The 25,790-nt window shown below is 63.0% G+C and overlaps 2 protein-coding genes across 3 annotated transcripts in view; both read left to right on the forward strand.

Moving 5' to 3' along the window:
* LOC120388319 (immunoglobulin superfamily member 1-like) overlaps positions 1-13,044 on the forward strand; it is a 38,863-nt gene extending 25,819 nt beyond the window's left edge. Inside the window, exons 5-10 of the mRNA XM_039510094.1 lie at positions 9,271-9,336; positions 9,965-10,030; positions 11,504-11,531; positions 11,876-11,925; positions 12,430-12,467; positions 12,836-13,044. Of these exons, the coding sequence (XP_039366028.1) occupies positions 9,271-9,336; positions 9,965-10,030; positions 11,504-11,531; positions 11,876-11,925; positions 12,430-12,467; positions 12,836-12,985 (398 nt within the window). The 3' untranslated portion in view covers positions 12,986-13,044. The remainder of the gene's footprint in view (positions 1-9,270; positions 9,337-9,964; positions 10,031-11,503; positions 11,532-11,875; positions 11,926-12,429; positions 12,468-12,835) is intronic.
* A 1,578-nt stretch (positions 13,045-14,622) lies between these two features.
* Positions 14,623-25,729, forward strand: LOC120388306 (immunoglobulin superfamily member 1-like). Of its 2 annotated transcripts, XM_039510078.1 has the most exons (11): positions 14,623-14,702; positions 16,075-16,110; positions 16,439-16,723; positions 19,166-19,447; positions 19,828-19,914; positions 20,082-20,196; positions 23,825-23,943; positions 24,474-24,593; positions 25,016-25,043; positions 25,295-25,384; positions 25,707-25,729. In XM_039510078.1, the coding sequence occupies exons 1-9, from the start codon at positions 14,669-14,671 to the stop codon at positions 25,018-25,020; spliced, it is 1,083 nt and encodes a 360-aa protein (XP_039366012.1). In that variant the 5' UTR covers positions 14,623-14,668; the 3' UTR covers positions 25,021-25,043; positions 25,295-25,384; positions 25,707-25,729. The 2 variants fall into 2 exon arrangements, with proteins under 2 accessions (XP_039366012.1, XP_039366013.1); XM_039510079.1 differs by lacking the exon at positions 19,828-19,914.
* The last annotated feature ends 61 nt before the right edge of the window (positions 25,730-25,790 follow it).

Consider the following 25,790-nt stretch of genomic DNA (forward strand, 5'->3'; position numbering starts at 1 on the left):
TGGTAGCAGGTGAGGGGCCCAGCTTGGCATCTCCGCTCCCAGCCCCACACCCAGCCAGCCCCACAGGGTGGCTCCACGCCAGTGGGACACTCAGAGCCAGGCTCTGCCCTGGGCCCAGCAAAGGGGACTGTTACAGACCCACTGGATTGGGACTATGGTCCCAGCTTTGAAGCAGCCTCGGGGAGCCTTTGTCAATGTGACAGACCCCCTGGGGGTCTCATTCTTCCTTCAGGGCAAGCCCCATGGCTCCCCTACCCCCTGAGCCTGGGCCCCTGGGCCGGCAGCCCCCCGGCTTCCCATCACGAGCGCTGTTCGGCGAGTGCTGCTGAGGCAGATCCTGCGGGAGCCTGGTACAATCTTGGGGAGCAACACACCCCTCCGCCAGCCTCTGCAGGGCACCCCGCTGCGCGGCTCACAGGAGGGGCTAGGAGGCCACTGCACCCAGCACCGGAAGCCCTGGATTTGCCCGGAGAGAAAAACGTCACACCTGGGTCCAGCCTGGCTCCCCAGAGCCCCTGCCAAGCGGTGCCCCCCGGGCCCCTGCTCTGAGCCTCGGCTCCCTCTTTGCTCAGGTTCCCGGGTGAGCCCCCGACCTCCCGCCCCTCCTCAGCCCTGGGCCGCCTGGCCGGTCACGCCCGGCTGGCTTCCTGCAGGGGCTGGGCCATCCACGGTCCTTAGTTGGCGGCAGGTAGCAAACGTCCCGGAGATGGGCTTTGCCCTGGGGCCCCCGAAGCCGGGACACCGTTCAGACATTTGCCGTGGCCTGGCTGGGAGCAAACAGCCTTTGTTCGTGACCCAGATAACCATGCAACACAGAGGAGAAACTGAGGCAAACATGGAATTTGTACAAACCATTTACAGAAGATTCCAATGGCAGCCACGTTAGTCTGTATCCACAAAAACAACGCAGAGTCCGGTGGCACCTTAAAGACTAACCAATTTATTTGGGCATAAGCTTTTGTGGGTAAAAAACCTGCTTCTTCAGATGCACGGAGTGAAAATTACCAATGCCGGCATAAATATACTGACAGTGCCACATGAAGAGATGGGAGTTACCTCACAAGTGGAGAACCACTGCTGATAAGGTCAATTCAGCCAGGGTGGATGTGGTCCACCCCCAGTAACTGGTGAGGGGGTGTCAATACCAAGAGAGGGAAAATTGCTTTTGTAATGAGCCAGCCACTCCCAGCAACCTGCAGCAACTGCACCAGCTTGGTTCTGCACTTGTCAGGTAACTCCCTGCTTTTCGTATTTATGCCTGTAGCTGTAACTTTCACTCCATGCATCTGAAGAAGTGAGGTTTTGATCCAGGAAAGCTTATGCCCAAATAAATCTGTTAGTCTTTAAGGTGCCACCGGACTCCTCGTTTTTACAGAAAATTCCCCCTCTGTCACAGGGACGCCCGGCCGGGGAGCAGGGACGGAGTCACTGGGGGTGTTGGTGTGTTCCCCAGCCTGGGGGCAGCAGCAGCCGCTGGAGATTCAGAGCAGAGGGAGGGGGATCCCTGCCCCGGGGGAGCTGCAGAACAGGGGGTCTTTCCCAGGGGGATGATCCCCCAGGCTGCCCGCACTCGGGGGACGCACAGAGGAGTCGGGGCCCAGGAGCTGGCAAGTTGGCACCATCCCCAGCCACAGAAATGACCCTGAGGATCAATGCAGGGACTCTCCCCCACCGACGGATCAGGGAGGGGAGTGAAGCCTCCTGCTTCAGACACAAACCCACCTTGAACGGGGCAGTGGGAGGCTTCCTTTCGGGGCAGCTGGGCCTATCCGTGGCCACGGCAGTGCCCTGGAGCTCCCCGCAAAGCAGCCAGGAGCAGCCAGCATGGGAGGCGGGATACCGGGCTAGATGGGCCCATTGGTCTGAGGCGGTGTGGCCAGGCCTGGCTGGTGCCTCGGCATCGTTGGGGAGGGGCTGGAAATGACGGCCAGGCTGGATCCCCCACCCTGCAGCCCAGGGCCCCTTGGCACAAAAAATCCCCCAAATCTCGCTTGCTCTTCCCCCACTTGATACCCTGGAGCCCCTCTGGCACCCTCCCCACAGAATACACACACAGCTGTCCTGCCCCAGAGGTGGCCGCATCTCAGTACCGGGCTGTGAGGGCTCCACTCACATGGGGCAGGGCCTGATTTACAGCTGCTGCTGGGCGGGACTAAGGAGAGGGCCCCAGAGGTAGCCGGTGTCAGCAGAGCTCCCTGTTTCCCTCCCCACCAACTCCCTGGGGGACACCCTCCCCTCCCCCTCTAGTTCAGGGACATCCTCTGTGGGCCCCCCATTCTCCCACCTCAGGCCTGGGGTTTTGTGTGTCTCCCCTTCACTTCTCCATCAGACCTTCCCAGCCAGTGACCTGCTGGGAATCCCCATCCACTCCTGGGTCCCAGCCCCCTGCTCTAACCACTAGGTGATTGGACTAGAATATCCTGAGGTCCCTTCCAACCCTCATCTTCTATGATTGCGGAGGGGTGTTTGGGGTGTTGGTGGATTCACACACACACCAGTGACTCTCTGCCCTCCCACCCCCAGGAGCCTGGCACCGACGGACTCACCTACACCGAGCTGGACGGCCGGGCACTGCAGGCCAAGCGGGGGGCCTGGCCCCTGCCCCCAAGCCCACCCAGCCCAGCATGTACACTGCGATCAACATGAGCCAGGGGGCCCCGCAGTGAGAGCCCCCCACAGCCATGGGGCACCGGCCCCCCGGGGGCGACAGACTCACCCCCCCTGCAGTGACAGCCTCAGAGAACTCTGCTTCTAGGCAAGATTTAGGGGGGATGCCCCAGGCTGCCCTCCCCCTGCTGCAGCCCCATCCCATCGAGCTGCTGTCCCCCTTCCCCCCGCAGAGGAATTATTTAAGCTCAGTACCAATGTGGTACAAGAACAAATGGGTATAAACTGGACACTAGGAAGTTTAGACTTTTAATTAGATGAAGGTTTCTAACCATCAGAGGAGTGAAGTTCTGGAACAGCCTCCCAAGGGGAGCAGTGGGGGCAAAAGACATATCTGGCTTCAAGACTGAGCTTGATAAATTTATGGAGGGGATGGTATGATGGGATACACTAATCTTGGCAATTAATTTGGCAATTGATCTTTGATTATCAGCAGGTAAGTATGCCCAGTGGTCTGTGATGGGATGTTAGATCGGGTGGGATCTGAGTTACTACAGAGAATTCTTTGCTGGGTGCTGGCTGGTGAGTCTTGCCCACATGCTCAGGGTTTAGCTGATCTCCATATTTGGAGTCGGGAAGGAATTTTCCTCCAGGGCAGATTGGCAGAGGCTGTGGAGGTTTTTCGCCTTCCTCTGCAGTGTGGGGCAGGGGGCACTTGCTGGAGGATTCTCTGCAGCTTGAGGTCTTCAAACCACCATTTGAGGACTTCAATAACTCAGACATAGGTGAGGGGTTTGTTACAGGAGTGGGTGGGTGAGATTCTGTGGCCTGCGTTGTGCAGGAGGTCAGACTAGATGATCATAATGGTCTGTTCTGACCTTAAAGTCTATGAGTCTATGAAACCAACATTTGGGGGGCTGTGGGGGACTCAGCACCAGGAGGGGGAGATGTCACAGAGTCCCCGGGCGATGCTCTGGACCTGCTCCCTACGAAGCCAGTCAGGACTCTGGTGAAGTCTCCTCAGCAGACTGTCTTCAGGGCAAGAAGCTCACATGGCTTCACCTTCCTGGGTCTCTCCTTGGAGCATTCAGCATCCTCTGCCCCTCCGTGCACTTCCCACAGCGAGTCCACCCCGGCGGGGTCCTGGGGAAGCCACAGGGTCCTGCACCCCCACTTCGCAGTCAGACGTGACTCTCAGCCAGCCAGTAACACAGAGGTTTATTCGATGACAGGAACAGGGTCTAAAACAGAGCTTGTAGGTACAGCGAACAGGACCCCTCAGCCGGGTCCATTTTGGGGGGCAGTGGGCCAGACCCCTACGTCTGCACTCACTCCTCGTCCCCAGCCAGCCCCAAACCGACTGACCCTCCAGCCCCTCCTCCTTTGGTATTTGTCCCTTTCCCAGGCCAGGAGGTCACCTGATTCCTTTGTTCTCCAACACCTTTAGCTATCACCTTGCAGGAGGGAAGGGCCCCGGCCATTAGTTGCCAGGAGACAGAGTGTCGGCCATTTGTGTACACTGGCCCTTCGCTCTGCAACAATTACACCCCTTATCCCACCACCTAGAGACTTAAGAAATGCAGAGGGGAAACTGAGGCACCCACACAGTGTTCAGAGGAAACATTAAGAACAGACCCACTTCCTCACCGGAGGGGGCCACACTGAGGCAGCTTGTATGTGATTTTGCCTCCTGTTAATCTTGAGATTTGTAATAAACACAGAACCACAAACCAGCGCCCCCTGGGCAGCCCCCAGCCCCCCTGTCCCTATGCTGGCTGTGTGTGTCGCATCCAGGGGAGATAGGATCACTTGTGGAGACAGTGGGCCCTCCTGCTCCAACCACTACACACCACTCCCCTCCCAGAACCAGGATATATTACAGGGTCGCTGCCGGGAAATCAGGTTCACACAGAGTTTCACTGGCAGTAACAGAAACAGAAAGCAAGCACTGGCTCTGGGACACACTTCCCCTTTTTCCGGATTTTTCAGCTGCTGCTTTAGCAACTTAGGATCTAAATGTTTCCCTCCCTTCCGCCCTCCCCACCTCACAGGGGCCAGAAGCCACCCACTGGTTCCCCGCCCCTCTGTCCCATCTCTGTCTCATGCCACTCGGCTAAGAACAGCATCTGCAGCGACACTGCCTGAGAAGGGGGTTGACCAGGCCTCTCCACCCTCATGCTCCAGGGCAGGTGCTGGGCCCAGCCGGGTCAGGAAGGAATCTCTGCCCTGCTCCATGGGAGAGGGTCACTCCATGGGGGGCACTGTGGGGGGGGGTGGTGGGGGAGAGCCCTCCTGCTGCTCCAGGGAGGCAAGACAGGCCTGTTGGAAAAAGTCAGGGCAGCCTGGACACCTCCTGATGCCTCCTGAGATTCCCCCTTTCCCAGCTGGTCTCTGGACTGGGCAGCTCCCATGTGGGGCTGGGAGGTGATGGTGGGTGGGGGCTGGGCAGCTGCAGGAGGGGATGTGGTTTGCTGGGTGCTGCAGGGATCTGGCTTTGATCTGACTGTGGTAGATTTGGGCTGGAGATTGCAGAGAAACCATCTGGTGGGAAGAAAGGGGCCGAGCGCATCACGGGCTTCCTGGGGCTGCAGCCCCCGGCGCAGTTCCTCATTCCGCTCGCACTTGGGCCTCAGGCTCGGTGGAGCTCAGCACTGGGGTGTTGGTGGCAGCGCTGAGGGTCCCCCCACTGCCCTGTCATGGCGTCTGCTCTCACCATCCTCCTCCTCGGTGAGTATCAGAGACAGCCAGGGCGTGTGTACATAGGGGGTGGGGATCTGAGCCCAGGGCGTAGGATCCAGTTGCTCTGGGATCTGGTCCCTAATGACCCATCTCCTTTCCAGGCTGCTGGCTGGCCGGATGGAGCGGGGCGTCAGGAGGTGAGTATCTGTGGGGAATGGGGCAGCTGGAGGAATTTCCACATTAAGGACGAGGGATGTAGTGGGGGGTGAGGGGTGCAGATCCCACAAAGTTCTGATCCTCTCAGACCGCTGCTCCCTTACACACACGGAGGAGGGGACTGAGACCTCGCCCCACTCATTACAGGGATGGGCACCACACAGGGTGAATTCACCTGCACTCAAAGCAGGAAATACAGAGTGAAGGCACCAGCCCCCCCGCAGCGCCCCCGCACTGTGCCCGGGGAGCTGGCAGGAGCCCGGGGAACGGGTCAGGCAGAGCAGGGCTGTAAGACGTGGACACGCAGCGGGACTGGAGCAAGGCCCCATTGTGTCTCACCCTCGGCTTGCTGCACACGCGTGTCACTGCTTTGCTCGTGGGTCAGGCTCAGCCCGGCCCGGCGTACGGAACGTCCCCTGAACAGCTTTGGGAATATCCCGTCCCCAAAGGGGCCCCCGGCACCGTGCAGAGCGGAGCTAAATCCCCAGCGGCTGAGAGCGGTTTGGGGCGGAGCAGAGCCGGAGTCTGAGCCCCAGGGGTGGGCAGGAAAATGTTAGAACAACCGGGGGATTTTGCAAATGTGTTTTTCGGAGCCTTTGCTCAAAGGACTCAGATTTGTCCCATGATCTCCTCCCTCCCACCCACTGCCCCACACTCCTGTGCATACAGCACATTGCCAGACAATAGGAGTAAATGTGGTTTTTAGAATATTTTAAAGAATAATCCATGTTCAGCCCAACTCCAGCAGAGCTGCAGCTCGGCTGCAATGTTAGAAACACAGAAGGAGGGTGATTCTGAGCTCAGCCCCCACTGGGGTCAATCCGGAGTCACCCCTGACTGCAGCGGGGGCAGGGCTGAATTCACCCTGGAGAACTGAGGGAATCAGAGACTGGAAATCTCCTTTCTGCCTCCTGTGTCTCTCCCCGGCTGTGAGCCGCGGGGCCGGGCTGCACCCCAGGGATGGGCAGGGGGTGAAACGCTGGAGCGACAGATGGGCAGAGGATTGAATCAGACGGACAAGGTTTGTGTCACCCCCATTTGACGAACTGGGACTGATTTTAATGTTCCCTCTGAATACTGGGGGGTGGGGGGGTGGCGGCTCAGTTCCTGGCCGACCCTCTGTCACCTAGCAACTAATGGCCAGGCCCTTCCCCCCTGCAAAGGGATGCTAAAGGTGTTGGAGAACAAAGAGATCAGGTGACCTCCTGGCCCCGGAAAGAGAGCGGAGAGAGTTGGGGCTGGAGGAGGTTGGAGAAGTTTGGAAGTGGGCTGGAAGATGGAGGGGAGCCCCGAGGAGGCTCGGGCCTCCCAGTGGGGTGGTGGCCTCTCTGGGGCCCCCAGATAGACCTAACTAAGGGGGGGTCTTGTTGTCTGTACCGGCAAGACCTGTTGTGGACTGTGTTCCTGTCATCTAAATAAACCTCTGTGTTACTGGCTGGCTGAGAGTCATGTCTGACTGCAAGGTGGGGGTGCAGGACCCTCCGGCTTCACCAGGACCCTGTGCGGGGTGGACTCGCTGTGGGAAGCGCATGGAGGGGCACATGCTGAATGCTACGTGTGAGCTTCCTGCCCTAAAGTTAGTCTGCTCCAGAGAGAGGAGGGTCCCCAAAGTCCTGACTGGCTTTGTGGGGAGCAGTTCCAGAGCATCGCCCGGGGACGCCGTGACACCCACTTACTGCCTGTTTGTTTGTGACTCCAGAGGGGTCCTACCCCAAACCCTCCATCTCCGTCAGCCCTGGTGGGGTGATCCCCTTGGGGGGAAACGTCACCATCCGGTGTTGGCTTCACCTCGAGAACATGAGGATCCTCCTCTACAAGGCTGGAGCTGGGAACTATCTGACTTACAGAGACCCTGCCGGCTCTGAGGCTAAATTTCCCATCACCAGCGCCAGACGGGACCATGGGGGCAGCTACACCTGTCGTTATAGCCACAGAACAAACCCACCTGCCTACTCAGAGCCCAGCGACCCTGTGCAGATCATTGTAGCAGGTGAGGGGCCCAGCCCGGTGCCTCGGCTCCCAGCCCCACACCCAGCTAGATCCCCGGGGGCTTGCACCGATGGGCCACTCAGAGCCAGGCTCTGCCCTGAGCCCTGGGCCCAGCAGAGGGGACGCCCGGCCGGGGAGGGGGGACGGAGTCACTGGGGGGTCCCAGCCAGGGGGGAGCAGCCTTCTACCCTGCACATGGTCTGACGCTGCCCTGGTCACCGCGGTGTCGGGCGCCTGCCAGTCGAGCATTAAGCGCCGTGGCCCCGTCTGTCCCGGGCGGGTCGTTCTCTCTCGTCCTCTCCCCGGGGGAGGTCTGTGCCCACCGCGGAGGGGCTGGTCTGGGGCGGTTTGGGGGGTCAATGGCCGCGCTGCCCCGGGTCGATAACGGAGCAGGCGGGCCGGGGGAGGGCGCCTGGCCTTGGAGCCGGAGGTGGGGAGGTTTGGGGGGCCCTTGGCTGCTGGGGGAGCTCGTTCTGCAGCCTGGGCCCGGCCCCAGGGGAAGTTCTGTTCCCTGCCCAGACGAGCGTGACCCTGATTGTGGCCGGGCCGGGGGCAGGGAGCCGACACCCCGGGGTCACCCCAGAGCTGTGGGCTATTGTCGGGTGTCTGCCCTGCAGCTGGGGGCCAGCGGGCGGCACCCGGGTTAGCTCTGATGGAGCTGAAATCAGCAATGGAGCCGTGGGCGGGCAGGACTAGCCGCTCGCAGGTGCACCTGGCCCCCTGGGTGGCTCGTCCTCGAGCGCCCAGCCCAGGCGGCTGCAGCTAGCTTGGCCCTGCCCACACGCCCCCCCAGGGCAGGCCAGATACAGGGAATGAGGCAGGGGCCACACACGGCATACGAGGATCCCAAGCACTAGGGAGCTGCGGCTCAGTGTCTGTGGGGCTGGGAGCCCAGCTCGCAGGGCTGGGATTCTGGGTGGGGGGAACTCTGGGATCTGGGAGAGAATCTCTGCCCGGGGGCCCCTGGATCTGCCTGTGGATGGGTCTGGCTGGCGAGGCTGGGGCTGGGTGGGTGCCTGGGTCTGGCTCTCACAGTCTGTCTCCTGTGCGCAGATCCCAGCTTACCCAGACCCAACATCTCCCTGAGCCCCACTGGGGTCACCGCCTCAGGGGCAGACGTCACCATCCGGTGTCAGGGGCAGCGCCGGGACGTGAGGTTCTTCCTGCACAAGGCTGGAGACCGGAACCCGCAGCGACACATGGACCCTGCTGGGGCCGGGGCCGAGTTCCGCATCCCCAGCGTGGGCCGGCAGCACGGAGGGAGCTACAGCTGCAGCTACCAGCCCCGGTCAGAGCCCTTCGTCTCCTCGCTGCCCAGTGACCCCGTGCAGCTGGTGGTAGCAGGTGAGGGGCCCAGCTCGGTGTTCCCGCTCCCAGCCTCGCTCCCAGCCCCACACCCAGCCAGACCCTCCAGGGCTCTGCACCGATGGGGTGCTCAGAGCCAGTCTCTGTCCTGAGCCCAGAGGTGGGGACATCCAGCCAGGAAGCAGCCACTGGAGATTCAGGGCTGAAGGAGGGGGGATCCCTGCCCCAGGGGGAGCTGCAGAGCAGGGAGGCTTTTGCCGGGGGATGCTCCCTGGGCTGCCCCTGCTCTGGGGATTCACAGAGGAATCGGGGCCCAGGGGCTGCCCAGCTGGCACTGGCCTCAGCTACAAAAATCTCCCCCCACCCAGCCAGAATGACCCTGATGATCGATGCTGCGTGAGGGGTGGGGGTGGGGTGATGGCTGAGTCGCTGTTTCAGCCTCTACCCCAGTGAACACTGGTTCTATTTCCGCAGGGGAAACCAACCCGTCCCAGCCTGGAGAGGCCCCGGCTCCCACCCGTCCAGGCGTCATGGGACCAGGTACCGGGAGGAATCTATTGAGTCACAGATTATGGGGCAGTTTCTCCCCAGTGGTTGCCCAGGGGGAGGGACGGAGGCTGTTCTCAGGGGCAGTGATCCCCCCGCCCCCTCCTGCTGACAGATTTGGGAGGGGAGCGAAGCCTCCTGCTCAGACGCGAACCCGCCGCTAACAGGGCAGCTGGAGGCTTCCTCTGGGGGCAGCTGGGACCATAAATGGCCATGGGGGGCGACCTGCAGCGACACATGGACCCTGCTGGGGCCGGGGCCGAGTTCCGCATCCCCAGCGTGGGCCGGCAGCACGGAGGGAACTACAGCTGCAGCTACCGGCCCCAGTCAGAGCCCTTCGTCTCCTCGCAGCCCAGCGACCCGTGCAGCTGGTGGTAGCAGGTGAGGGGCCCGGCTCGGTGTCCTCGCTCCCAGCCCCACACCCAGCCACACCCTCCAGGGCTCTGCACCAATGGGATGCTCAGAGCCAGGCTCTGCCCTGGGCCTAGAGGTGGGAACATCCAGCCGGGAAGCAGCCTCTGGAGATTCAGAGCTGATGGAGGGGGGACCCGTGCCCCAGGGGGAGCTGCAGAGCAGGGGGGGCTTTTGCCAACCCCAATGAACACTGGTTCTATTTTTGCAGGGGGAACCAACCCGTCCCAGCCAGGAGAGGCACCGGCTCCCACCCATCCGGGCGTCACGGGACCAGGTACCGGGAGGAATCTATTGAGTCACAGATTATGGGGCAGTTTCTCCCCAGTGGTTGCCCAGGGAGAGGGACGGAGGCTGTTCTCAGGGGCAGTGATCCCCCCGCCCCCTCCTGCTGACAGATTTGGGAGGGGAGCGAAGCCTCCTGCTCAGACGCGAACCCGCCGCTAACGGGGCAGCCGGAGGCTTCCTCTGAGGGCAGCTGGGCCCATAAATGGCCACGGGGGGGTGCAATCCACAGTGATACATGGACCCTGCTGGGGCCGGGGCCGAGTTCCGCATCCCCAGCGTGGGCCGGCAGCACGGAGGGAGCTACAGCTGCAGCTACCGGCCCCGGTCAGAGCCCTTCGTCTCCTCGCAGCCCAGCGACCCCGTGCAGCTGGTGGTAGCAAGTGAGGGGCCCAGTTCGGTGTCTCCGCCCCCAGCCCCACATCCAGCTAGACCCTTGGGGGCTCGGACTCTATGGGACACTCAGAGTCAGGCTCTGCCCTGAGCCCTGGGCCCAGAGGTGGGGACATCCGGCCGGGAAGCAGCCACTGGAGATTCAGGGCTGAGGGAGGGGGGATCCCTGCCCCAGGGGGAGCTGCAGAGCAGGGGGGCTTTTGCCGGGGGATGCTCCCTGGGCTGCCCCGGCTCTGGGGATGCACAGAGGAGTCGGGGCCCAGGGTCTACCCAGCCGGCACAGGTCCCAGACACAAAAATCTCCCTCCTCCCACCCAGAATGACCCTGATGCTCGATGCTGAGTTGTGGGGTGGGGGTGGGACGACCGCTGAGTCGCTGTTTCAGCCCCCCCGGCCCTGATGGACGCTGGTTCTATTCCTGCAAAAATAGACTTGATGACTTGGCCCATCATTGCTGGGGTGAGCGCAGCAGCCGCCGTCCTCCTCCTCCCTGTGGCCTTTGTCTGCTTCAGAAAAACCCGCTCCAGTAAGTGCCCCACGCAGCGAGGGAAGGGTTAAACTTGCCGCTAAGCAGGGCAGGATGGGGTCATGGCTGGGATGGGGGACTGTGCAGGTAAAGCCAAGGAGCAGGGGGGCTCAGCAGGGGGCGCTGTTGCATGTGTAATCCCTCTACACACACAGCCGTCCCACCCCAGAAGTAGCCGCACCTCAGTTCCGGGCAAGGGGTCCCTGTATAATGAGCTGCTGGCACCCTGCCTCTCTGGTACCTGGGGTGACAGAGGAGCCGACTGGGCTGGATCAGGTTCATTATAACGAGTCATTAATGAGGGAGGATTGGGGACAGGAAAAGCCCCCGAAGTTTATCTGCCCCTCCTACCCTGCTGCATGCTGTGGTGTTGCGTTGCCCCCTGCTGGTCTGTCCCACCCCAGCAGGGATCCGGGCTCAGCACCGGCAGCAGAGGGGACCCCCAGACCCCCATCCCTGCTGCCCTGTGGGGGGTGAGTGGCCGGGCACTGGGACTGGGGGATCCCGATCGGCTCATGGGGGATTCTGGTTTGTGTCCCTCTGCAGGAAAAGGAGCCGCACCGAGACCGAGCAGGTAGGAACCCGGCTCCTCCCCGGTCTGGTCGACCTGCCTGGGTCACAGGGATCCTGGGTTCTGTCCCCAGCTCAGGGGGAGGAAAATGGGGTCTAGTGGTTAGAGCAGGGAGATGTGTGTGTGGGGGGGGGTGACCAGAAGTCCTGGGTTCTATATCTGCCTCTGGGAGCAGAGTGGGGTCTAGTGGTTAGAGCGGGGTGGGGGTGGGGTCTGGTGGTTGGAGCAGGTGGCTTAGGGAACTGGGTTCAGTGTGAGGCAGGATGCGGGGGGCTCTCTGGGTGTGTTGGGGAATCTCCCCCGTGGGTGGGGGGATATGATATTTACAAGGGGATTTTCTCTTTTAGCACCAGCCCTATGGGGGCATTAAAGGCACCAGCTCAGCAAGACTCCACCTGTGAGTAACACACCCAAGGGGGTACCAGGGTGGGGCAGGACCCCTGGGGAAGGGAGGGGCTTGTGGGCTCCACCCATATGGGGCGGGGCCTGATTTACAGCTGCTGCTGGGCGGGGCTAAGGAGAGGGCGTGTCAGCTGAGAGTGTTGGACTCCCAGGAGCTCCCTGGGGCCACCCTCCCTCCCCGCTCTAGGTCCCCACCCACTCCTGGCTCCCAGCCCCCTGCTCTAACCACTAGACCCCATTCCCCTCCTGAGCCAGGGCGAGAGCCCAGGCATTCTGACTCCAAGCCCCCGTCCCGTACTCTAACCCCCAGACATCTCTGGGCCTCAGTTTTCCTCTCTGTAACACGGGGCTAATGACCCTGGCCCATGCTGTGGGGTGGGGGAGGGGTGGCTGTGCTGGGCTCTGACCCCCATGGCTGGATGTGGGGGTTGGAGCTGGGTGTGGGGTTCTGCTCTGGGCCGGCCGGGGGTGCAGCTCAGCGGGTGTCTCTGTTCCACAGACACCTCCATCGATGAAGGGAAACAGCCGCAGACCCTGGTAAGTGTCCCCTGTTCCCCCATGGGGCCTGACCCCCAACCCTGACCCACATGGGCCCCAGCAGCCCCCTCACACACACACACCCGCCTTTCCTGGCATGCTCAGTGGTTTGGGGGTCGGGTTGCTGATATGGGCTTAGCGCCAGCTGGGATTGCAGGAGTGTGTGTGTGCATGTGTGTGTGTGTGTGTGTGTGTGTGTGTGGTTCCCAGTTGGCCCCTGCTTGACGGGATGGGCCCTGCTCTGTGTGCGGGACGGGCGGCGGTGTTTGGTGTATGTGTGCACACACCCTCCCCCTCCACACACCCCCACCCTCCACACACCCCCACCACACACACCCCACCCCCCCAGTGACTCTCTCTCCTCTCAGCCCCAGGAGCCCGACCCCGATGGACTCACCTACGCCGAGCTGAACCACCAGCCACTGCAGGCCAAGAGGGGGGGCCCGGCCCCAGCCCCCCAGCCCGCCCAGCCTGGTGTTTATGCTGCGATCAACGTGAGCCGGGGGGCCCCACAGTGAGAGCCCCCCGCAGCCATGGGGCGCCGGCCCCCAGGGAGTGACAGACAGGGCCGGCTCGAACTTTTTGCCGCCCCAAGCAAAAAAAAAAAAAGCGCCACCACAACACCCTCCCGGAGCGCCACCCCGCCGAACCAACCCCCTCCTCCCGGAGCGCCATCCTGCCGAACCAATACGCTTCCGGAGCGCTGCTCCACCAAACCAACAGGCCCCGGAGCTCCGGCCCGCCGAACCAATACGCCCCGGAGCGCCGCCCCGCCGAACCAACAGGCCCCCCCGGAGCGCCGCCCCACCGAACCAAGATTGGCCGCCCCTTACAAGGTGCCGCCCCAAGCACGTGCTTGGTCGCCTGGTGCCTGGAGCCGGCCCTGGCAACAGACTCACCCCCCTGCAGCGCCAGCCCCAGAGAACTCTGCTTCCAGGGGAGATTTAGGAGGGACGCTGCCCTCCCCCCATGCCAGCCCCATCCCATCAAGCTGCTGTCCCCCTGCCCAGCCCAGACCCACATGTAGGGGCCGGTGGGGGGGCTCTGCACTGGGACGGGGAGGGGATGCGCCGAGGTGGCTGTTTATGTTATTGTGCATCCTGGTAATCTCCAGATTTGTAATAAACAGAACCACAAATGCCAGGAGTGTGTGTAACACCTGGGGCAGATGGGGTGGGGCGTGGGGGCTGGTAATACAGGGCCCCCTGGCCCGGCGCTGGGTTGCAGCCACCTCTGGGGAGGGGCATCAGTTGTCCAGGTCACCGGGGTTCACAGCCTGACTCTGGGTGAAGCTGCAGAAGGGTCTGGTGCCCGTGACCAGTTGGCGCCGGCTGTTTACAGCCCCTCCGTGGGGTCGTCCCTTCCCCGCTGTGCTGGGGGCTCCATCGCCGTGAGCCGGGGTGGGGGTGGGGGGGGCTGAGGGGAAGTGATCCCTGGGCAGGGCCCGTGCGAGAGATCGGGGGGGGCATCACCCTGTGACCGCGATGTTCCCCTCCTCGGGACCCCAGACTGGACAGTGTGGGCACAGGGAGAGCCCCACCGCTAATCCCCCCCTTGGGACTTCCTCGCAAAGGCCCCGGGCCCCACCCTCAGGCCCTGCCTCTGGGGCGACATGGGAATCGCCACTTGCTGGGAGCAGTGCGGGGGCTAGGACACACAGCAGGGCAGTTCTGAATCCCCCCTGCACGGGGTGGGGGGGCTGTTTTCCATTGAATGAGGCTTTGTTGCCGTTCAGTGGTGTGCGGAGGAGTCCCCTCAGCTCCACCATCGTGGCCACTGCATGAGATGCTCCCCCGCCCCCCACCCCGAGATCCTGAAGACTCTGGACCCACAGATTGGCCTGGAGAGACACAACTGACCCACGTCCACCTGCCCCTGGGCCATCCGACATCGGCCGTTTCCCCGTTGCCTCAGTTTCCCTTAACTCCTGCGTAAAGAGCCCCCCTGAGTCTTCTAGTCCCTGCCCTGGGGCCAGATAGGAGCTGCTGCCCCCTTCCCGCCCCCCCCCCCCGCTTGAGCCAGCCAGTCCCTGCCATGCGGCCCTCGCCCACAGGCTGTTGCGAAACCCAGACTGCGGGTGCTGAGAGGCCTCAGGAAAAGATTTTCCTGTTGAGACACCGAGCCGGGCGCTTCCTCCCCAGAGCCAGTCGCACCGTCTATCGCTCCCCAGGTGCCACGTCCTCCTCTGGGTCCCCAGCGCCATGGGCCCCCCTCCTGCCCTGCTCCTCGCCCTGGGTGAGTGTGTCCCTGCGCCCCCCTCGGGGGTCTGCTCCCCTCCCCAAGGGGGTGGGACGGGGCTGGCTCAGCCTCCCTGAGTCCATTGTGAGGGGGGAGCCAGGGAGAGCCCCTTAACCCACACCCGGCCTGCCCCCCCCCACACTCTGCCCCCACAACCAGCCCCGGTCGTCCCCCACACTCTGCCCCCACAACCAGCCCAAATCCTCCCCCCCTTTAGCCCCCCCACACACACCCTGCCCCCACAACCAGCCCCGGTCTTCCCCCACACTCTGCCCCCACTACCAGCCCCAGTCGTCCCCCCTGCATCCCCCCCACACACAGCCTGCCCCCCACAACCAGCCCCTCTCCTTCCCCACAGCTCCCCAACACACCCCTTGGCCCCACAACACACCCTGCCCCCACCACCAGCCCCTGTCCTCCCCCACACAGCCCCTTGCTTATCCACCCCACAGCTCCCCGCATGCCTACCATCTCCCCCTCACTCCCACACACAGCCCTCTGCCTAGCCCCACAACCCCCCCTCCCCTAACTCACGCCCGGGAGCTCCCCCTACGCGGGTTAGGCCAGGACTGGGCTGGGGGGGGGACTGTGCGTGGGGCTGGGTTTGGCCTGGACCCCAAAATCGAGGTTCCTGGAAGCAGCTTGTATTAGCTGCTCCCATGGGATGGTGCCTGGGTAGGAGAGACATGGGGGGGCCTGCTGGCCCGTCCCCTCCCCCAGCGCTTTGGGGAAGTCAGCAGCATGCGATTGGCAGTGGCTACCCATTGCACAAGCAGTGCCCCGCCCCCGCTTCCCCCACACACACACTCCCTCCAGCCTATTCTGTGCCCCCAGGTTGGAATCTGCCTCCCAGCGCCGCCTCCCCCCAAGTCGGGCAACTCTTCCCACGGTGACCCCCGTCCCCTCTCCGGCCCACACCCAAAGCCCTGTGGATTCTGGGCTAGGCACAGCAACCCCCAGTCAACAGCCGGACCCCTGATTCCTCAGCGAGTCGGGTGCAAATTCCCCAGCGAGGGCCCTGGCTCGTGCATGGACCCCGGCGTCCGGGGCCAGACTTCCAGATTCTGCATCCCCCTCAGGCTGCAGGTGCACGCTGGAGCCAGGGTTAAAACTCTTGATTTCCCCAGGGAAATAGCTGCCAGCAGCGGCAGCATTTGGTGCATCATCATTAGGGTTCAGGGTTAACACCCATGGTAGCACCCGACATCTGATGCAGGCTGGCTGCAAACTCTGCCCAGCAACGGATGTGGAGTCCCACAGGCTGGCGCATGACTCTGACCCCAATGATGTAGCACGGGGGTGGGCAGGATGTGGTCTCACATTCCTCCCCCCACCCCCGCCCGCATTGAACACCAACTTCTCACGGCAGGCGTCATCTGGACCCGCCTCCCATTGGCTGCTGCTCGTAAGTTGCCTGCAGAAACCAGCGTTGTCCAAGGTGGGATCTGGGAGATATGATGGGGGGTGGGACCCCCTGTCTCAGAAGAAGGGGGCAGCAGGGGAGCAGGATGGAGGGGAAGATTCGAGGATAGGGGACAGTGGGTCCCAGGGTAGGGACTGGCTGGCTCAGGGGGCTGGGAATGGGGCCCGGGGCCTGTCCCCTCTAGGGGGCACTGGCTCCCATCCGGTCCCAGGGCAGGGCCTGGCTGGCTCAGGGGGTGGGGAACGGGGTACGGGGCCTCCCCCCTCATAGGGGACGCCGTGCCTCACAGCCTGTGTCCATCCCTCTGCAGAATCCCCCCTCTCCAAGCCCTCCATCTCCCTCAGCCCCAGCGGGGAGATCGCGCCAGGGACGGACGTCACCATCTCCTGCCACGGGCCGCAGCAGGGCGTGCGGTTCAAGATGTACCGGGCCGGGCTCGTGCGGTGGCATACGGAGCCGGCCGGCTCGACGGCCGAATTCCTCATCCCCAATGCCCGGCGGGAGGACGGGGGCAGCTACACCTGCAGCTACGAGACCCTGAGGGAGCCGCCCGTCAGCTCCCCCCACAGCGACCCCGTGCAGCTGGTGGTAGAAGGTGAGGGTGTGTCTGCCGTAGCCTAGTACCAGAACCCAGGAGTCCTGGCTCCCAACCCCCTGCTCTAACCACTAGGCCCCACTCCCCTCCCAGAGCTGGGGAGAGAACCCAGGAGTCCTGGCTCCCAGCCCTCCCCCTCCACTCTAACCACTAGACCCCACTTCTCTCCCAGAGCCGGGGAGAGAACCCAGGAGCCCTGGTGCCCAGCCTCCCCTGCTCTAACCACTAGGCCCCACTCCCCTCCCAGAGCTGGGGAGAGAACCCGGGAGTCCTGGCTCCCAGCCCCCCTGCTCTAACCACTAGGCCCCACTCCCCTCCCAGAGCCAGGGAAAGAACCCAGGAGTCCTGGCTCCCAGCCCCCCCCCACTCTAACCACTAGGTCCCACTCCCCTCCCAGAGCCAGGGAAAGAACCCAGGAGTCCTGGCTCCCAGCCCCGTCCTGCTCTAACCCGTTTGACCCCAATTCCCATATTACACTTGTGGCATAATATTTTCAAATCAAATGTGCACTTGTCTGTAACGGGAAGGATTTAGTAGAATTATTTATTCTATTTCAAAGTTTTGGCAAAGCCTTGGGGAAACTGTATTTCAAAACCATTCATCTCATTTCCGAACGTCGTTAAACCGCCTTTAATCTAGGAGAATCCTATTTTATTTCAAAACCATATGAAACCTTTAACGTAAAACATACCGCGCGCTAATATACATTTGTTTATTATTTTATTTTCTTTCCATATTTTATTCCAAATTACGTTTAACTGAATGGACGTGGGTGTTAGGATGTAGATAGTCAGGCCTGCCCGTAAAGGCCTGGACTTGAAGAACTTGGGTGTATTTTTATCACTTAGCTCGTTACAGGCGTATAAAACAAAGAATCAAAATCGCTGTCCGCCTGCGTCTGGGCCTTCTCTCACGTGACAGTCTGAGGCCTGGTTCTTAGGCCAAAGCCTTTGGCTAAGCAGCAGGGGCGGCCATATGCTGGGAATCGAACGGTCACATCCTCACATCCCAAACCCGCCACACTGAAATAAGGTGGCGTTGTCCTGTTAGGAAGACGATCCTGTCCTGATGGTGCCCATCCCCACAAGAGAGAGAAACAGATCCCAAGACGGTTAAAGAAAACTCAGTTTGACACAATCCTGTCTGGCAAGAAATCACTTCTCAGTGGTTGTGGTTGTGAACCCCTCATTTCTGTGTTTTAGCTTCATGGCCCCCACTTTGCTATTATTAATCTGCCTGGTTCTCTAATTGTTTCTGTCTCTGTATAATTAATTTTGCCAGGTGGAAGTTAATGAGGGTAGTGGGATATAACTGGTTAGAGCAGGGGTCCCCAATGCGGTGCCTGCGGGCGCCATGGCGCCCACGTCCTGGCCAGTGGTGGAGCTTCCACCAAAATGCCGCCGAATTTCCGCGGCATTTCGGCGGCGATGCTTCTCGATGAAGCCGCTTGCCGCCGACAGGTGACGTCGTCGAGAGGCGGCGCCGCCGAAATGCCGCAGAAATTCGGCGGCATTTCGGCGGATGCTCCACCGCCGCCACGGTCCTTCGTCCGGCGCCCGCCAGACGGAAAGGTTGGGGACCACTGGGTTAGAGAATCATGTTACAATCATGTTACATGTTAGGTAAATTTCAGTAAAATGATTGGTTAAGGTATAGCTGAGAAATCACGATATGAACTGGGGTCAAACAGGAAAGGGAAATTGGAATCATGTTTGCTAAGGGGGGGGAACGGGGATAGGGAACGGGGACGCAGGCAAGGCTCTGTGGCGTCAGAGCCGGGAAGGGGGACACTGGAGAACGGACTCTATGGGCGTATTGAATGTGTATTTATTTTATTATTATTCAGTTACATTTCAAGGTACTATTCCAGCGTTCGCGTTAATGTACCCGTCCGTCGTTAAGTTGCGGATCGGGTCTCCGCGGGAGCAGCGCTCCCAGTTCTGGAGCCTCTCGTGAGCGAGTCCAGAGGAGAGGAGCGAAGCCGAGTGGGTTAGAAAGCAGGAGCTGCGAGGAAAGATTGAAAAAATCAACCGTGTTTAGTCTGGAGACGAAGACGGAGAGGGGACCTGATAAGTCTTCTGATCTGGCGCAGAGGACGGTGATCTATTGTTCTCCCTGTCCATCAAGGGCCAGGGAAGAAGAAATTATCATTGTTTACGGCTAGAGATCTATTCGGGGAAACTTTCTAACTCTGGGGGAAGTTCAGCTCTGGAACGGCTCCCGAGAGAGGTGGTGGAGTCCCCGTCGGGGGGGATTTTTAAGGCCAGGTTGGACAGGCGCCTGACAGGGCGGGTCGAAGTCAGCGCAGGGGGCTGCACGTGATGACCGCTGCCCGCCCGACGTTTCGCTCCGATGACTGTGGGTCAGACGTGCTGGGACGAGGCCACAAGATCCCGGAAACGTAGGGTCTGACGCCGATTCTCTCTCTTTCCCCGAACCCAGCTCACTTCCCCAAGCCCTCCATCTCCCTCAGCCCCAGCGGGGAGATCGCGCCGGGGACGGATGTCACCATCTCCTGCCACGGGCCGCAGCAGGGCGTGCGGTTCAAGCTGTACCGGGCTGGGGTCGCGCAGAGGCACACGGAGCCGGCCGGCTCGACGGCCGAATTCCGCATCCCCAACGCCCGGCGGGAGACCGGGGGCAGCTATACCTGCAGCTACGAGAGCCTGAGGGAGCCGCCCGTCATCTCCCCCCACAGCGACCCCGTGCAGCTGGTGGTAGCAGGTGAGGGGCCCGGCTCGGCGTCCCGGCTCCCAGCCCCACACCCAGCCCGACCCTCCAGGGCTCTGCACCGATGGGACGCTCAGAGCCAGGCTCAGCCCTGATCCCTGGGCCCAGCAGACTCACTGGGGGGTTCCCAGCTGCTGGAGATTCGGGGCAGAGGGTGGGGGGATCCCTGCCCCCGGGAGAGCTGCAGAGCAGGGGGACGCCCCAGCTCTGGGGATGCACAAAGCAGTCGGGGTTCAGGGGCTGCCCAGCCGGCACCGTCTCAGCCACTAAAATCCCCCCCCTCCTCAGACTCTCCCCACTGAGAATGACAGTGATGAGGCGAGGGGGGGGTTGCTGAGTCGCTGTTTCTCCCCCTTACCCTCCCCCCCCGACAGACACTGGTTCTGGTCCCGCAGGGCGAACCGACCCGACCCAGCCTGGAGCAGCGCCGGCTCCCACCCGCCCGGGCAGCACACGGCCAGGTACGGGGGTCTCTGGCTGGCAGATCAAATTGGCTCTCTATAGATTTGCCGGGGCGGGGGGAAACTTTACTGGGGGGGTGGGACTGGCCCAACTCTCCCATAGGGAGTTGGGGGACACTGCCCCTCCAGCATGGTGCATTCACCTCCTGCCCCTGTCCTCCCTCCAGGGGCCCCCCCGAGGCAGGATTACCCCCCGTTTGCCATCGTCCGTCTGTCCCTGGCCGCCGGGGTCCTGCTGGTGCTGGTGCTCATCCTGGCCGAAGCCGCCTACAGCTGGAGGAGGTGAGGACTCGAGACGCGGTGACCTTGCGTGTGGGGGGCTCCCCTCCCCGCCCTGCTGTGTCCCCAGGGGGGCGGGCGACCCCACTGATCCCCCAGACGGGTCACTGGGGATCCGTCCCTTGGGGGATCAGGCCCGGCCGGCGCGTGGCTCCCACCCGAGGGAGCCAGGAGCCAGACCTGGGCGGGCTCCAGAGACCCCCAGCACCAGGCCCCAGAGAGCGAGAGATGGGGATCGAACCCAGGTGTCCTGCGGGGAACCCCCAGGCCATGGAGCCAGGCCTCCCCTGCACCCGCAGCCGGAGGGGAGGGGCTGGAATGTGGGGGGAGTCCGGTGGCCGACCTGGGGGAGTCGAGGGAGGCAGGTTGGGGGGCAGGCACGACCCAGGAGGGATGGGGTGATGGGGGAGGTGGCTAAAGCCCCCAGTTGCTGAGGAGACGTCTCTGCTTCGTCCCCAGGACCCCCCACCTGCTGACCCCCCCACGGCCCGGCGGGGAGCAGGGCCAGCAGCCCGAGGGGCAGACGGAGGCCCCAGCGTGGGAACTGCAGCCCCCCCAAATTCCTGCCCGGTCACTGGGGACAGAGGCAGCAGGACACACACATGTGCGGGGACGGGGGCCGGTTATCGGACCCGCGGGCCCATCCATATCGGTATCCCTGCCCCACTCCCCACCCCGCCCCAGCCCCCCCAGATCAGATCCATGGGCCCATCCAGCCAGGTATCCTCGCCCCACTCTCTGCCCCACCCCGCCCCAGATCAGATCCATGGGCCCATCCACATCGGTATCCCCACCCCACTCCACACCCCACCCCGCCCCAGATCAGATCCATGGGCCCATCCACATCGGTATCCCCACCCCACTCCACACCCCCACCCCGCCCCAGATCAGATCCATGGGCCCATCCAGCCTACTATCCCCACCTCACTCCCACCCCCACCCCGCCCCAGATCAGATCCATGGGCCCATCCAGCCTACTATCCCCACCTCCGCCCCAGCCCCCCCAGATCAGATCCATGGGCCCATCCAGCCTGGTATCCCTGCCCCACTCCCCACCCCGCCCCCAGATCTGATCCATGGGCCCATCCACATCGGTACCCCGGCCCCACTCCCCACCCCAGCCCAGCCCCTGAAATCAGATCCATGGGCCCATCCAGCCTGGTATCCCTGCCCCACTCCCCACCCCTGCTCCAGATAGCACCTAGGACCAGTCCAACTTGGTACCCCCCCGGCCCCCTCCTCACCTGCACCTTCTGGCCCGGTCTCCCGCCCCCTCCCTGCCCCTGAGATGAAATGCGTGGGGCCCGTCCCCACCTAGCTTGGTATCCCACCCTCTCCCTGCCCTCCCGGTCAGACCCACGGGCCCACCCAGCTCCAGTACCTGTCTCCAGCTGGGAGCGGCTCTCCCTGGGGTCTCTCGACAGGAGGGGACATTGATACCGAGCAGCCTCCGTTAAACCCACCGCCCGGCCGGCTGGCAACGACCCTGCGTCCCTCACTGGACTCTGCCTCCCGCCTCCTCAGCCTCACCAATAAGCAGAACTGGCGGATAAGGGGGCACTTCTGCCGGACTCCTGGGTTCTCTCCCCAGATCTGGGAGGGGAGTGGGGTCTACTGGTTAGAGCAGGGGAGCCAGGACTCCTGGGTTCTATTCCCAACTCTGGGAGTGAATAAATAGCTCTCCCCTGTGCCTCAGTTTCCCTTTTTCTCAAAGGGGGATTTCCTGGACTGTGATTTTTGTTTTGTAAGTGCCGGGAGCCGAGCCGGCCTCGCCTGCTCCTCTAGGCTGGGCTGGATGCCCCCCCCCCCGTCCCGCCCCGCCAGGGGAAAGTGATGCAATTTCCAGCCTATGTATCTGACATAAGTCATCACGGGACGGGAAGTGAGTTTAGTCAGTGCCCAGCTGAGAGAGGTGGCGCCTCGCATTGATTCCCAGCTCCTGCGAGCGGAGCGGGAAACCCCCTGAGCCCCCACCCGAAATCCGCCACCGGGCCCCGTCGTGCCAGGGGACTATGGGGCCCACGACGCTGCTGTGGCTGGTGGCTCTAGGTTGCTCAGGCGTGACCGGGGGTAAGCACCAGCCCTGCCGGACCTGCCAGGGGGGCGGGGGGGGTGCAGCCCCCAATGGATGTGGGGCGCCTCAAAGAGGGTGCTGGGTGGAGTTCCAGGGAGTCAGGACGCCTGGGTTCTATCCCCGGCTCGGGGTGGGGGGGTCTAGTGGTTAGATCGGGGGTGGGGTGCAGTCCAGGACGCCTGGGTTCTCACCCCAGCTCTGGGAGGGGAGTGGGGTCTAGTGGGTAGAGGGGAGGGGAGGGCTGGGAGCCAGGACGCCTGGGTTCTCTCCCCAGCTCTGTTGCAGGGAGGGTGGGGCCGGGCCTGCAGGATGTCAGGGTCATGATCAGCGCAAGCCCGAACATGTCCCAGGGCCCTGCCTGTTGCTGGCACCCGGCTGAGCACCACTCGGCCTCGGCCCCTTGCAGCTCGGTGCTCCACCCCAGCCATGGGCGCAGCTCCACCCTGCCTGCTGCGGGACTCGCAACCTGCCCCCCTGCGGCCCTGTCTCCGCTGCCCCCAGCTCCTCCCCCCACCCCAGACCCAGAGTGCGTGGGAGGATCGATCGCCGACCCCCACCCTGGGCCCTGAAGGAACCTTTGGCGAATGGGACCCAGGGCCGGCCCCAGAGCAGGGACCGGCTGGCTCAGGGGGGCAGGGAATCAATGGGTCCCGGGGCCTGTCCCCTCCAGGAGGCGCCAGCTCCCATCCAGCCCCAGGGCAGGGACTGGCTGGCTCAGGGGGGCAGGGAATGGGGCGCGGGGCCTTTCCTCTAGGGGGTGCCGGCTCCCACTCGGCCCTGGTGCGGGGAGACTGGCTGGCCCCAGGGGTGGGGGGTGTTTCGAGGAGCTCTCCCTCCCTGCCCCCATTCTGGGGGGCCGAGCGCTCGGCCTGGCGGAGGAAAGTGATTCATTCTGCATCACCTCATGCAAATCCTGCGGGCGGTTTGAAAGTGCAGCTCGGAGCAGAGCCCCGGAGCAGAGCCCTGGGGCCCAGGCGTGTCTGTGCGACGGAAACACACATGAGGGACTCGGCTTAGGCTGGCGGAGTCCCACCCTGCCCCCAGCCACCCTGCGGCCTCCTGGCTGCTTCTCCCCCCTTCCCCGGCCTCGGCACCCAGATGTCGGGCCAGGGCTCCTCAGAGCGCCGCACCCGCATGCGTCCACATGAGAGCCCAGGGCCGGGCTGGCAGGGGCTCCGGGTCGGGAGTGAGGGGCACTGGGGGAGCCCAGGGCTGGGCAATCAGGGGGCTGTGGGTCAGGAGTGAGGGGCACCGGCAGACCTGGGAGGGACACTCTGCGCAGCCTCCCCCGGCCTTCGCACACATTCTCTCTTGTGCACACGGTTTTGCACGGGCCTGGTGCACACTCACTCCTACCCCCTCCCGTCACTTCGTGCACGCAGCCAATGAGATGCCAGCTGAGCTGGGGGGGTGTCATCAGGAGAGATACCCATTGGCTGCTCTTCCCTGCGGGGGGGGGAGTGTGGGGGGGGCCTGGCCTGCTTTGCTTAACCCTTTCCCTGCTGCACCAGCGCTTTTGAGGCCCCCCCGTGACCCCAGGCTTGTTCCCCTTTGCAGTAGCCACAGTCCAGGAGGAGACGCTCCGCTACCCATGCGAGGCCGGTGCCCCCTCACACCGGATCAACCTCCCGCCGGACGCCGGGGAAGGAGAAAAGAAAATGCAATGGATGCACGGGGTGAGGGAGAGCTCCGTGGTTTGAGCATTGGCCTGTTAACCCCCAGGGTTGTGAGTTCAGCCCTTGAGGGGCCATTTAGGGATCCGGGGCAAAAATCTGTCTGGGGATTGGTCCTGCTTTGAGCAGGGGGGTGGACTAGGAACCTCCTGAGCTCCCTTCCAACCCTGATCATCTATGATTCAATGGAGCTGATGAGACGCAGCCTCTCTGGGGTGTGGCGGGTGGGTTATATGGGAACCCCTCGCCCGGCACTGAGATGCAGCTGCCTCTGGGGTGGAGCACGGGGCAGCAGCATCTAACAGGGTACGAGAGAGAGAGTGTGTGTGTGTGTGTGTCCCTGCCACCCTCTACTGGACGGATCCAGAACTGCCCAGCTGTGTGTCAGAGCCCCTCAACCGGAGGAGAGCGATTCCCCGTTGGCTCCAGGGAGAGGTCATGAATTGGAGCCCGTTGTCCCGGGGCAGGTGGCCACGACATGTAGGGGGAGGCAGGTCCCTGACCCCTGATTGTGTCCTTCTCTGCCCCCCCAGAACACGGCGATCGCCACCTACCCACCCAGCGGGCCTCACCCCTCCGTGCTGGACGTGGGCGAATGGGGAATCACCCTAAGCAGCTGCATGAATCTCACCCTGCTCGTGTTCGACGCAACGGTGAGGGGAGATGGGGGGGCAGATAGACAAGGGGGAAGCAGTTGTGGGTTAGAGCGGGCGGGGCGGGCTGGGAGGTAGGACGCCTGGGTTCTCTCCCAGCTCTGGGAGGGGAGTGAGGGCTAGTGGGGGGGGGGCTGGGAGCCAGGACTCCTGGGTTCTCTCCTTGGCTCTGAGAGGGGAGTGGGGGCTAGTGGGTAGGGTGGGGGGGTGCTGGGAGCCAGGATGCCTGGGTTCTCTCCCTGGTTCTGGGAGGGAAGTGGGGGTTGGTGGTTAGAGCGGGGGAGGAGGGCTGGGAGCCAGGACGCCTGGGTTCTCTCCCCGGCTCTGGGAGTGGGTTCTCTCCCCGGCTCTGGGAGGGGAGGGCAGTGGGGACTAGTGGTTAGAGCAGGGGACGTCTATCCTGATATTCTCCTTGTCCCCAGGGTAAGGAGAGAAGGACGCACTACACAGGTGAGTCTCGCTTGGTTTAGATCTTTGAATTCCTCCCCGTGGTTCCTGGTTGTTTCTGCCCCCTGCAGCCCAGCACCCCCTGGGGCATCGGGGCCAGGCCGGACTGGAGCGCCCCCTGCTGAGCCCCCCCCACTCCCTGCAGCCCAGCGCCCCCTAGTGCCACCCTGGGGCATCGGGGCCAGCCCGGACTGGAGCGCCCCCTGCTGAACGAGCAGAGAATTGAGCCTGTCACATTTGCTTTGTACCTAAAGCCGGTCCTGGGAGCCTCCCGGTCAGGAACCAGAGTGACGGGCAGCGCTCTGACCGCAGCGGTGCCTGGAGACACCCCCCGGCGAACTCAGGTAGGAGGCGCAGTAAAAACAGCAGCTGACACGGCTTGGAGCCCAGAGCCAGGGGTGAGGGGGGTGGGAGCCCGGACTCCTGGGTTCTCTCCCCAGCTCCGGGAGGGGTGGGGGCTGTCAAGGGTTAGAGCGGGGGGCTGGGAGCCAGGATGCCTGGGTTCTCTCCCCGGCTCCAGGATGGGAGGGGAGTGTAGAGGGTTAGAGCGGGGGGCTGGGAGCCCGGACTCCTGGGTTCTCTCCCCAGCTCTGGGAGGGAAGGGGGCTGTCGAGGGTCAGAGCGGTAACGTTTTCCTCTCCCACGGTTGGTTTCTTCGTGTTGCAGGTGGATTCGGAGCAGCCTTCCTGATCTCTCTGCTAACCAGTTACCTCCTCTTCTAGGTGAGTTCATTAAACAGAACACAGCCTC

This window comes from Mauremys reevesii, linkage group 22 (genome assembly GCF_016161935.1).
Source record: "Mauremys reevesii isolate NIE-2019 linkage group 22, ASM1616193v1, whole genome shotgun sequence".
NCBI classification, from domain to species: Eukaryota; Metazoa; Chordata; order Testudines; family Geoemydidae; genus Mauremys; species Mauremys reevesii.